Genomic DNA, 13931 nt, shown 5'->3' on the forward strand with positions numbered 1-13931 from the left:
TATACACATACACAGCAAGAACAATTTGAATAAAAACTAACAAAATGGGAAACAAAGATTGCTTACTTACACAATAATGGCGACGACAGAGAGATTGTCGATTGAAGAAGAGGTAGCAAATAAGAACTCACTGACTCGAACAGACCAGGATTTCATTGTTTCTTTGGCCGAGAAAACATGCGCGGGACAGAAGCTTTTTATGAAGGTCTCTGGTTTTCTTCTTTTCTTGCTTATGGTGAACAAAAGTAAAAAAGAAGATGAAGAGTGGGGTCTTGTATATATAGGTGGGAAAAAGGAATTAATCTGGAACGTTGAACAAAATCCTTGCAAAATCCAGCGGTCAGGGATCAATGACAAGATGGCGCCGAAAAGGTGTCAGACGGACGATCGTGGGCGTGTTTCCAAGGTACTCAAGTACCAAAAATGAGCAATACCCAATTAACGCGTGTCCATTTTCAAGAGTGTATGACGGTACAGTTCTCAAAGAAAGTAGTTCAAAAGTTTCCTTCTCTTAGGATTCGAACAAATACTTTTGAGGGGGCAAGATGTTACACCCAGATTTCGAGCTATATTAATTATGACCTCGAAAGTTGGATTCGCAAATAAGTGGACTCATAAGGTTGGAAACGTGCTCCAAGATTGTATGTCGAGCTTGCAGGATATAGACGACCTCGAGTACGGTGACCTCGAAGTATTTATGATCTCGAAAGATAGCTCCGGGAACACACTCATCTTCAGGGACGACTTCGGATCAGGGGTCCCGAGCTCGACGCACGTACGATCTCGAAAGACATGTGGCCTCGAGAGATGTTTCTAGCTCGATAGATGACGGAAAACCTGGGAAGCTAAAGCCTTAGAGATACGCGATAACCACCTTGAATATCTACAAGTGTTATAAATATGAGATGTAATCCTCATTTATTATTATAAATCCCCTAGAATCGTGGGATGTTATTTGGTCAGTTATACGTCTCGTGGTCTTCAGGGGACGTTTCCTTTTATATCTAATTATAGGCATTTAAAGCCATTTATTTTATTTATACAAAAAGAGTAACTACCCAAAATATGTGGGATAGTATTCTGCAGCCTTCTCGATAAATAGAGAGGCCATGCACCATTGTAAAGGACCGAATTCTGATCCTTGAGAGAAAACTCTGGAGAATTCATTCTTGAAGAATTCCTAGAGATAATCTTGAGTTTAATAACAAAGACTCGTGGACTAGGCAGATTTAACTGCTGAACCACGTAAAAATCGTGTGTTTACATTGTTTTATTTCAATTGGCCATTATCAACTATTGTTTATGTGCTCTTCTTTCACTGTTGACGAAAAACGGCGTCAACAATATTCAATTCTCACTTTTCAGATTTCGAATCAAAATCATATATTTCATGTTAATGGTGATCAATCATTCACAAGCATTAGGTTCGAATTGAATAAATCACAAGATAAAATTGAAATCATAAAACTTGCATTAATTTAAAATAAAGGTTCAAGAGAATCCATTAACACCCTAGAAAATTAGTTTAGTTCATGATCAAATCCATAATAACCATAGAAGAAATAAAAGGCATCCAAAATACAGAAATTCAAAGTAGAAAAAAAGAAAACTGTGATGAATTCTTCGATTCCGCTTGCAATCCTCTCTAATGTGCCTTCTACCGTCTCCTAGGTTAATCTCCTCTTTAAAAATGTCATTAAGAAAGCTTTTATAATCACTAATTAATTATGTGCGAAAGGACAAAATTGCCCTTGAAAAATGCCCTAACTTCGGCTTCCGTACGAACTGGCGCCGCGGTTCCATTTGATAGAGCCGCAGCTCTATTGCATTTCGCGACCCGGATTTCCTCTCTGACTTCATGTAGCGCCGCAGCTCTAATTCAGATTTTAATAGAGCCTCAGCTCTATCTGATAGAGCCTCAGCTCTAATGCTGACAGATTTGTTTTTCCTTCTCTGTAACTCATAGGGCCGCGGCTCTACACCATAGAGCTGCGGCTCTAATTCCATTTTTTCACCAAATCTTCAATTTGACCCCCGGTTTCACCTAGCTTCCATTCCTTAACCCGTTTAACACCGTTTCTTCAAGAATTAAGCGCTTTTCCTCCAATTTCAAACTATTTCCTTCATAACCACACTTAATCCTGAAAACAAAATAAACACCGGCATAATATCGCACAAAACCAAATAAAAGATTAAAATTGCCTCTTAAAACACGCCATAAAAACATACCAAAACTAGTCCTAACAACAATTAACAATTTCCCTGCTCGTAGTAGCTTGTCTGGTTGGAGCGGGCAATGGTATAAAGCATGTCCAACGTGCAATGAAGACATCACTTCCATTCGAGTGATTGGTAAGACATCGTATGTCGGTCATAGGCGATTCTTGAGGAGTAATCATAAGTATAGAAGGGACAAGGAATTTGATGGAAAAGTTGAGAAAAGAAATCCTCCACAACAGTTTACTTGTCAACAAGTTTTAGATCAAGTCAATGCTTTACCGCTTCAAGTATCTGGTAAACATGATAGATTTGGGGGGGTGAAGCGCAAGCGAGGTGCAGGGGAAAGTAATTGGAGGAAAAAAAGTATTTTCTATGAACTTGATTACTAGAGTTCAAATCAGTTAAAACACAACCTAAATGTGATGCATGTGGAGAAGAATGTGTGCGACAGTCTCCTTGGGACTTTGTTAGATAATGATAAATCTAAGGACACCACTAACGCAAGACATGATTTAAAGAATATGGGGGTTAGGAAATCGTTGTGGATGCCAATAAAAGGTTAATGAAACTGCATGCTCCATACGTGTTCACTTTTGAATAGAGGCGAGATTTTTTAAAGGAGTGAAGTTGCCCGATCATTTTTGTTCTAATCTAAAGAAAAAAGTCACAGACAATGACTCAAACATTGTTGGGTTGAAGTCCCATGATTTTCATGTGATAATGCAACGATTACTTGCAGTAGGTATTCGCAAGTTTTTACCAGAATCTATATCCACTACCATCACTGAATTGTGTAATTTCTTCAAACAATTGTGCTCTAGGACACTGAACGTTTCTGATATGGAGAAAGCTAAGGATGACTTGATTGTTATTTTATGCAAGATGGAGTTGATTTTCCCTCTAGCATTCTTTGACATAATGATCCATCTGGTTTTGCACTTGCCTGATGAAGCAATATTGGGAGGACCTGTATTTATGAGGTGGATGTATCCTTTTGAAAGATACATGAAAAAAATTAAAAAATATGTCAGGAATAAAGCTCGTCCTGAAGGATCTATAGCAGAAGGATATGTTGCAGATGAGGCTTTGACATTTTGTTCAATGTATTTCAAAGGTGTGGAAAAATTTAATCAGCCTGATCGTAACGAAGATGCACCGTATGTGAATCGACACCTCACAGTGTTTGAATCTCAACGTCGTCCTCTTAGTAAGGGAATTCCCATGCCCCTCGATGAAAATACTCGGAATAAAGCTAAGTGGTTCATATTGGATAATTCTCCAGAAACTGAAGTGTATTTAGAGTAAGTACATAATTAATATTCATTTTATTCTTTGTTCAATCTACTCTTTAATTAACAATATTGACATTGTTAATTAATTAACAAGGAACACCTAACTGAGGTGCAACAAAGAGATATGGCTGCCAATCAAAAATTGATACATAAGAAAGAGTTTCGTTCATGGTTTCATAAGAAGGTAACTTTTACTTAGCAAATTGCATACTACAAATTACATTCTCATTCTAATATATTTCTTTATTATTAGATATATGACTTGCACCAGCTTGGGTCATTAGAGCATGCTGATGAATTACTAGCTTTAGCATCTGGGTCAGATCTATTGGCTTACTCCTACCAAGCATGTATAGTGAACGGAGTTTGATTTGTTTCATACAATCGAGATCAGAATCGAATTACACAAAATAGTGGAGTGTGTGTTGCTGGAACAGAAGGTTTTAACTATTACGGGCAACTTGAAGAAATACTCCAGCTGTCTTTTACTGGTTCTTATTCGGTGGTATTATTTCGATGTAAATGGTTCAATACAGATCCGAAAAAAAAAGAAAACCATCACTGTAAATAATATTACTGGTATCAATGTTAGCGGTGAATGGTATAAAGATGAATCGTTCATACTAGCTAGTCAAGCAAAACAAGTATTCTACATCGATGATCTCGTTAGAGGACGAGATTGGAAAGTTGTCCAAGAAGTGAATCATCGGCAAGTTTGGGACTTTTCAGATGCTTCAGATATGATTGCTGATGTTGATGCTGTACATGACACCAACTCATCGAATTTTGTTTTGACTGTGGATCTCGGAGAGTTGGTTGTTCAGCAATCTGATGTACCAGCGACTGAAGTCAACACGGCCCATCGACCTTCTTTAGTTGTTCAAGAAGATGATTTATTAATGACAATGAAGATGATATGGCAGACAGTGTAGAAGAAGCAGAAGATGAGGATGAATTAATTGTCGACCTTAGTGATGATAATACTGATGATGTGTGCCCGATAGATGTTGATGTAATTAGTGAGGATAGTGACTATTCTACTTAGTTTTGTATCTAGTGTTCAATGTATTATACATATTGAGAAATAAAAAGTTCGTTTCCAAATAGCATGTTTCAAATTACCTAATCAATTGAAATAATACTCAATAAATTAATTATAAATAATAATTAAATATTAAAATAGATAGGTTAAATTACTGTCGTGTTAGTAGATGTCAGCAGATGTAGCTAGAGCTCACGGTGGAGACGCTGGCGGTGATCCTCCACCGGATCCTACTAGGATCCCAACTACATGCGAGTCAGGTAATTTTTTTGTTATTTTATTTACTCACATATGTTTATCATGTATATACTAATATTCTATGTATTATTAATAAAAAAAAATACAGGAATCCCAACTAAGAAAAAAGGTCGTAGCGCAGCCTTTGGAAAAGATCTAGAGGAGAGGCGGCGTAAAAATGGAAAACCACTGGAAGTAACGTTTTGCCCATGAACGTACAAGGTTGTTGGGGGCGAGCACGCTGCTTTTGTCCGCCTTGTGGGAACCCAAATTAAAACGAAAGTTCCCGGACATTACGGTTCATGGGAATTAGTGCCTAAACAATACAAGGATCATGTCCTTGGCATAATTCAGGTAAAAATAATATTAAATATATATTTTTAAAAATTTTCTTTAATATAGTACATATATTATTAATATGTTTAATTTTCAATTTAGTACTATTATCAAATAGCGGGTCGCGAGGATTTCTTAAAGTGTTTAGATGGTATCGATCGAGAGATGAAAGACCGATACCGTAATAGGAAAACACTAAGACACGAACACTTTGAGAAACACTACAATGGACCGGAGGATTGAGATAAGGTTCTAAACAACCCAACTAATGATGTTAACAAGGAGGAGTGGAAGCAGATCTGTCAGTTATTTACAAGTCCACAATTTATTGCGCGCTCCATAAAGAATAAGCAAAATCAGAAGAAACAAAAGTATTCTACAACGCAGGGTACAAAATCGCTGGCAGCCGTTCGTTTTGAAAAGGTAAGTAAAAGATAAAATATTATCAAAATTATGTTCTTTTAAATTATATGTTCTCTAACATTTGGGTTATATTTCTTAGACGAACCCGGACCTCATTGAGTCATGGAAGGATTATCTTTGGAAGAAAGCAACAAATGATTTCGTAAACGATGATGCTCGCCAAGATTATGTAAGTTTGAATTATATTTTTTAATATTAATAGAGTTATATTTAATGTTAGTGTCTAACATTTTTTGAAAACAGGAAAAACTGAAGGCTGATTTTGAGTTACAAACTCAACAAACATCCACTGATGCTTCTAATAATGATAGTCCGTCATCAGTTGATCAGGTGGAGGTGCTACAAAAAGTATTAGGCCAAAGGTGTGGACATATGTGAGGAGTGGGCCGCAAATTGAAGGGGTCGAGGTCGGGGTCATCATCTACCCAACACTCTCACTTCAGCGAGTCTCAAGTTCCTCCTCATCATTCAAGAGAATATATAGAAAAATTGGAGAATAATCTACAGAAATTGACTGATCAAGTTAATTTCTTAACTCAATATTTTGTACCTTCATTTTTTCCACCAAACGTTCAGATGCCGCCTGTGCCTGATAGTGACAATATTTCTAGGGCTTCGTCTTCTCAACCTCCAGCTCCAACTCATCCTTCTATGTACGGGGCAGCGCCATCTCAACATATGGTACCTCCATATATGTACGGAGCAACACCTTATCCGTGGCCGATTCCACCGTCCTCCTAGCCATTGTATCCCTACATGTATGGAGCTGGATCGTCTACATTACCTCCCCAATATCATTGGCCGATGCCGCCACCGCAACAACCACAACAAGAAGACAATAGGGAGGAGGACGAGGCAGCTGATTTAGGAGACTAGGTTTATTTTATTATTAATTATTGTTAAATTTTATGAACAATATGAATATTTGCTATGTTAATGTATTATGAATATGTACAATTGTTATTTTAATAAACTAATTTGAATATTTAATATAATATTTTTATTTTTAATATTTTTTTTTTCAATTATTTAAATTTTAAATAATAATTTCGATAAATAATTAATTAAAATTGTATTTAATTAATTAATTTTATTTTTTTTATAAATAAAATAGTATTAGGGGCGACACTGTCGCCCCTAATAATATGCCACGTGCAACCATTTGGGGCGACATAATATAGTATTAGGGGCAACTAATGGAGTATTAGGGGCGACATATCGACAAAAATAATTCAAAATTTTCAAATTTTTGAGGCGACATTTCAAGTTTTAGGGGCAACTGTGTCGCCTTTGATATTTGAATATCAGGGGCGACCCTTCGAGTCGCCCCTAATGTACCCTTTAGAGACATTTTTTCACGGGCGACTAATCAGGGGCGACTTTTCGGGTTATTAGGGGCGACATGCGTCGCCCCTAAAACCCATTTTTGTTGTAGTACCTCTTTAAAAACGTACATCAATTTAATATTCACGTTGACTTTTGCGAGCGCGTTAGATGAAATGCGCTGGCAAAAGTCTCTTCTTAATAAATTGAAATTTCCTAATAAAATTTTGCTGGCCTAGTTTTGCCGGCGCAAATGAGCGTCAGCAAAAGACCTTGTTTTTTCTAGCGCATTTCACCACTTGCGCCGGTAATGATATTTTTTGCCGGCGCAAAGTCTATTTTCTTGTAGTGTTGATAAATGCAATTAATTGAACTGTATGTTTAATTTATAAATGAACCTGCAAATTAGATTATGTGACCTTTAAATATGAAGGTGTATATCTTATTAATTAGTTAGGATTTATACATTTCTGATGTTAAATATTGTTCACGTATAAGTTTTTAATTTAATATTAGATGCTGAATAAATACACATCTGAAAACTTAATTACGAATTCCAGAGTTAGATATGTTGACGTATAATATTTGTACACTTAATTTATATATTTGTTTACTTGAGGGGAATTTAACCTACGTTAATTTCGATTTTTTTTCCAAATTTTATTATATTCATATATATCATGTCATAGATAAGTAGCCACATGCATAATTAATACAGAAGATATATATATATATATACATTCACTTTCGGCGTGCATGGAAGTGGAACCTGTATTAAAATAGATTGAACTTATATAATATTAATAAAATAATAATATTTTAGAAATAAATTAATTTAAGAAGAGTAAGAATTAGACAATGAACAAATAAGGGAATGACTTGAAACGAAGTGGGAAAAGAAACAGGAAAGATCGAATGGGGATATATATAGGGAAAGGGACATTCTTTATTCAATTTAAGATATTCTTCAAGGCGCCGCCGAATTAAGTTTTCATCTGTTTATGTCTCGCGCGCAACGTAGAAATTAATAATCTGAAGGAGTAATAGGCCGGCCTCGTAACTTGAACCTATCAGAAATCACCACGTGTATCTCAGATTCCAAGAAAGGACAAGAATGAAGAATGGGATAATTGGCAGAGAGGTATATAGAGAGAGAGAGAGGAACAGTAAGGCTTGAGGGGAACGATAACAAGAATCATATTTGTATTATGGTATGGACTTTAAAACAAAGGAAAGAAATTCTTAAAGTGAGATAAAGAAATTATTAAAAAAATACATATATTGAAGGTAGGGGGTGACCGCCTATTTCTTTCTGCTTTTTTGGTTTCTCTCTCCTCCTTTTTGTCCTCATATTAACAAAACCCTTCAAGCAATCAAACCTCTCACAATAATATTCTCACTCCTCCAATATTTCTCAATCTCCCTCCCTCCCTCCATCCATCTCTCTCTCTCTTCAGTTTTGTTTCTATTAGAGGTACGTCTTGAATTCTGTCCCTTCTAGTCGTAAAGACCTAGCTCTTAATACTCTTAATTACATGCACGTATATATATATATACTCATGATTCAGTCATATATATAAATATTCATACACTTTAACTTTTGTTTTCTTCTAAGGAAATGATCAGAAACTCTTAGTTTTTTTTCTTCTCTTCTAAAAGGGTTTTTTTTGCCTTTTTTTGGTTTGCATAGTTTTGTTAACGATTATGCTAAACTAGTAGGGTTTTGTGAATTATTAAAAACACACACACAGATATATATATTTACATTTTGCTGATCCTTTTGTAATCTTCAATTTTTAATAACTGATCAGGTGACGAACGTGGGAGAGAGGAGTATTGAAATTATAAACACATATATAAATAAATAAATTAGATAAATTAGCAGCAGGGAGAGGTAGAGAGAAAGAAATGGCACCAGTTTCATTGCCGCCTGGTTTTCGATTCCATCCAACCGATGAGGAACTAGTAGCTTACTATCTCAAGAGAAAGATCAACGGCCGTAAGATCGATTTAGAGATCATCCCCGAGGTTGATCTCTACAAGTGTGAACCTTGGGACTTACCAGGTAATCATTATTTATTTATAATATTACACATATACTCTCTCTCTCTCTCTCTCTCTTTCCATGTCACTAATTGTTTCGTGATATATATCATTGTTTTTTTTTGATTAATCACCTCAAGAGTGTTGAGAAAATAGATTATGTTACATAACAAATATGTGTAGATACAAGCTTTGATAATTTAACATAAATTTATTACGTAGGTTTGGTAGTAATCTCGTCTCAATCCGATTGTTTTGATCACTTTTATATGAATCAGCCAAGGCGAGATTATGTTAGTTGATTCTAGTGATAATAAAACATTTTTGGATCAAAATTTATGAACTTACTAAAGAAATTTGAAAACAACACTATTACTTTTCTTAATAATGTTAATAGTACAGGTATTTTTCTAGCGAATTCGTATATGTTTGTGCTTTTTTTTCCCACTTGGAGCGGGTACTTCATAAAGTAACATATAGAGCGCAGGGGCTAGAAAACCTTTTAGAAGAGATCATTATTGATAAAAATGCGCCTTCCATATGAAATAATTGCTCTTTTTAATGGTAGCTTTTTTTATCCTCCAATCAATTATGGGCCGAATTGGATTTTAATTAACTCGAATGACTTTGATCTAATACACAGCACTTTACCAGTCAAATATGTTGTGCTTTTAATTATATTAGTATTTGTGGTTGTGGAAAAAGGGAACTACTTTAGGTCGCACCAAGATATGGTCCCTTGATCTTTATCAACAGGGCTAGCTATAGCTTCTGTTGTGAACACGAAGATTTCATAGGGGTAGAGACCCCAGTCAAAAAGCACTACAAGGAAAGAAAAGAATTACATTCTCTTCAAGAAATATATGCATGATTTCCCAAGCAATCCTTTACGTCTTTTTAAAATATACCTTTAATTTTTTTTTTATTTTCCTTGGTTGCCTTGTTAGGGTTTTACTTCTAATGAAAGACAAGCATACGTACGAAAAACCAACCCAAAAAAGAATCAACGATCACGTTTAATGAAAACTTCAAACAATATAATGAATGTTTTATATATTTTGAAGGAAAATATTATTCTTTAATTTCGATATAAATAATATTTGAAAATACATGCAGGGAAGTCATTGTTACCGAGCAAAGATCTGGAGTGGTATTTCTTCAGTCCCCGAGATCGTAAATATCCAAATGGGTCGAGGACAAATCGGGCAACAAAAGGTGGATATTGGAAGGCCACAGGGAAAGACCGAAAGGTGAACTCGCAGACACGTGCAGTTGGCATGAAAAAAACATTGGTTTACTACAGAGGAAGGGCTCCTCATGGCTCTAGAACTGACTGGGTTATGCATGAATATCGTCTTGATGAGCGAGAGTGTGAGATTCCTTCCGGTCTCCAGGTACGTAATTTTTCATTCAATTAAATTTCTTACCATGCTGTTTAAGTTTCTACTACTTCTTCTTCTTTTTATAATTTTGATCTAATTCTCTCATCCATATCTTCCCATTCTTATAAAGCAAACGTGTATATACCACAGAAAAAAAAATCAAAACTAATGATGGCTATATTATTGTAGGATGCATATGCACTTTGTCGTGTATTCAAGAAAAGTGCTGTTGGGCCAAAGATTGGAGAGCAATATTACGCAAGTACAAGCACTAGTACTAATCATATAAACCAGAATCATCACAGTCATAATCAGCATAATAATCGCCATATTAATATGACTAGTGATCATTCTTCAAGCATTGAAATATATTCGGATGGAAGATGTGAGGATTTTGAGAGCAACAATTATCCAATGGTGCCTGCAGACACTTGCTCCGCTCAAACGTCTATGATGCAAAGATGTAGACCAGATCACCACCCACATAATAAATGGACGCACTTCTTATCTGATGATGACTCTTTTAATTATAACTTCTCTACAACTCCTAACTCATCATTTCAGAATTACGGAGGCATTTCTTACCCTCCATCCAAGGTACTTTTTTCATTTTATAGTTATATATATATATATATATCACCTTTATTATTATTATTAAAAAAAGCTAATACTTATTAGGAAATTCAAGTTTGATAAATATTATATTTTATAAATTATACTAATATTCGCAATGGTTTCCATTTTAAACTTAATAATACAGCAATATTTTACCTGTTGAATACTTATAAATCAACTTGTACATATATTTACCAATAAATAATTTTTTTTTCAATTGGCTATTACTCACAGGTTGATGTAGCACTAGAGTGCGCTAGGTTACAGCATAGGCTCACACTTCCACCGTTGGAGGTAGAAGATTTTCCCCACTCTTCAGGGAATATTAATGAATTTAAAGTGATGCAATCAAGTGGTCATTATCATCACGCCATGCCAGAAACTGGCGCCAACGACATTGATATCTTGCAAGAAATTCTCTCTGTTGCTCATGTTTCTCAAGAACTCATAAACCAGCCCAGTAGTAACTTTGTGGATGAGACATCTATGTGGGGATCAACTAATGTTAATATTATTGGTACTGCGGCTGATGATTTCAGCTTCATGGTTGGCCGAGACACTCAACACAACCAATCATTAGACAACAACGACATGAATCCTATGCGGTATATGGACAAATCCTGGGAAAATCACCTAGCGAGGTCAATCGAGATTGGAGATTTCGAAGAAGGTTTCAAATCGGATCAGAGAGCTGTGGAGAATCTGAGATGGATAGGAATGTCCAGCAAAGATGTAGAGGAGGTATGAACTTAATTGTTATTGTTATTATAATAGATTTTCACACATATATATATATATGTTTATACACGAATCCTTGTATTCTATCAACAACATTAATGTAAATTCTTCATAATACTTAACACACGACAAATCATTTATATACACAATGTTCCACTCATAAATACATAACTTAAGAACATTATTGAACTAAATCTTTCCAAATTAATAGTCAATATCTTTGTAATGTAATTCTTCTATAATGCACAAAATTTACACTATTTAGCATAAAGTTTGTGTATATTGTGTGCAACCCAAATATTTCTCTTCTTTTATCTTAATTCATATTCATCATATATATGACATTTTTAATTTTTCAATAAAGTGCTATCTATAGACTAACATCAACATCAACCCTTCTCTTTTAAAATTGAACAGAGCTTCGTGGAAGAACACAAAATAGTTCCATTTGAAAATATTTCAAGCTATCGAAGAGAAGAACATGAAGACATCAACGGTAAAATAGGTTGATTTAAATTCTATATTTCTTTTGTTTATTCATATTAAATAATGAGTTGGTTTCCAGTTACCTCTATTTCCTTATGTACATTTTTATTTCTTCGAACATTTCACTGAGACAAGTGTTATATATATATATATATATATTTATATTTATATAAAGTTGATGCAGGTCATCAAAGCAGCTGTAATAATAAGGAATTCAATGAAGACACTGACCAGACAAACGATCAATTCTCCCTTGGATTCATCAATAGTGGCCCAAATGAACACTTAATAGACGAGGGAAACATGGATGAATATTCAAGTTCTCCAAGTTTTGAGGTCGTAGAGGAGATCAAAGTCAATCATGGACTATTCGTCTCGACTCGTCAGGTTGCTGAGACATTCTTTCATCAATCAGTGCCTTCTCAAACTGTCCAAGTCCATCTGAATCCAGTGCTATTATTGAGCAACCACTTCTTGGTAGGTCCGAAAGCCACTGCTTCGAATTCTGGAAAGAAATCCGAGAATAGTACACATGATCATGATCAACATTCTTTCATCTCTGTTACTACTGTGTTTAAAGCCATGTTTGTGGAAATGACCAAATCAATGAAGTTAGCATGGTGGACAATAATGAGCACCATTATGTGCATGATTTCTTTTATTTCGACAAGCGTGGAACAGGTAGTTGCTGCTGCAAGTGCTACTAGTGCTGGAGTTGAAGGAAATGAAAATGGTTGTGATATCTTGGTACTCAAGCAAAGGATGAAAAGAGGCATTGGAGCTAAGTTGTGCAACGAGAAAGGAAAAGTTTCAGTGGTTAACATAAGAGGTGCAAATAATTTGACTGTGTTTTTGAAAAAGATAGGTGTGTTTATCACTATTACTTTGGCTCTTTGTACCATGTGGGCCAATCACAATCTGATTATTACCACTTGACAGGATCATTTTATTTATTTTATTTTTCATGTATTTTCTTATAGTGTTTACTGGAGAAGCCATAACCCAGCCTTTTCCATAACATGACATAGGTGGATCATAACAAAAATTGTATTTTATAATTTCACAATTAATTATAATATCATTTAATTTATTGATGTTTAATTACGTATAAATGTGAAATTCTATTAATACTACTTTCATTCCTTTTTCTTTTACATTGGTATTTAATTTCCTAGTATTTATATGTGCACACTTTTTACATGCAAAAATTACACGTATGTGACAAGACATTTTAATTTACTCGGACCCATCTATACTAAACATGATTGGGTAAAAAAAATTGTCACATAGTGTATAATGTTTGGGTCTAAAAAATGTATGTATATATCATTACTATTAATTTTCTCTTAAAAAAAAAAATTGGTATATATATAATTTCCTCCCCTTTTTGAACCAAAACTTAATTAAGATAATTTTTTATTTTTTTTAATGAAGATCCATTAAAAGATTAAGCGATGTTTCGTACATGAATAACATTACACATAGATTATGGATATATTATAAGAAATTACCATTTAGGCCTTCAATTTAAGCACATTACCAAGTTTAATTCGTGGGTTTCCAAAAAATAAAAAAATAATCCTATGTTTTTTCAAATGACAAAAATGATAAATAATCATTTGGCACCCTGTGCTTTATCGAAATACAGACTTGGTACCTAATATTTTTAATAATGTCATCTGGTACCCTGTAATTTGAAATCGTACATATTTGGTACCTTAGACTCAAATTTGATTAATATAACAAAACTACCCTCAAGTATATGAGTTTCAAATTCAAATTTAATTATTTAAT

The 13931-nt window shown here is 34.6% G+C and overlaps 1 protein-coding gene across 3 annotated transcripts; it reads left to right on the top strand.

The window, feature by feature from the left end:
* Positions 1-8194: 8194 nt before the first annotated feature.
* LOC133818673 (NAC domain-containing protein 54) lies at positions 8195-13238 on the top strand. Of its 3 annotated transcripts, none has more exons than XM_062251693.1 (7): positions 8195-8347; positions 8685-8938; positions 10033-10310; positions 10488-10895; positions 11148-11654; positions 12069-12156; positions 12313-13238. In XM_062251693.1, the coding sequence occupies exons 2-7, from the start codon at positions 8782-8784 to the stop codon at positions 13071-13073; spliced, it is 2199 nt and encodes a 732-aa protein (XP_062107677.1). In that variant the 5' UTR covers positions 8195-8347; positions 8685-8781; the 3' UTR covers positions 13074-13238. The 3 variants fall into 3 exon arrangements, with proteins under 3 accessions (XP_062107677.1, XP_062107678.1, XP_062107679.1); XM_062251694.1 differs by having other exon boundaries at positions 12069-12147; XM_062251695.1 differs by having other exon boundaries at positions 12069-12147; positions 12322-13238.
* The last annotated feature ends 693 nt before the right edge of the window (positions 13239-13931 follow it).

The sequence above is a fragment of the Humulus lupulus genome, chromosome 2 (genome assembly GCF_963169125.1).
Source record: "Humulus lupulus chromosome 2, drHumLupu1.1, whole genome shotgun sequence".
NCBI lineage: Eukaryota > Viridiplantae > Streptophyta > Magnoliopsida > Rosales > Cannabaceae > Humulus > Humulus lupulus.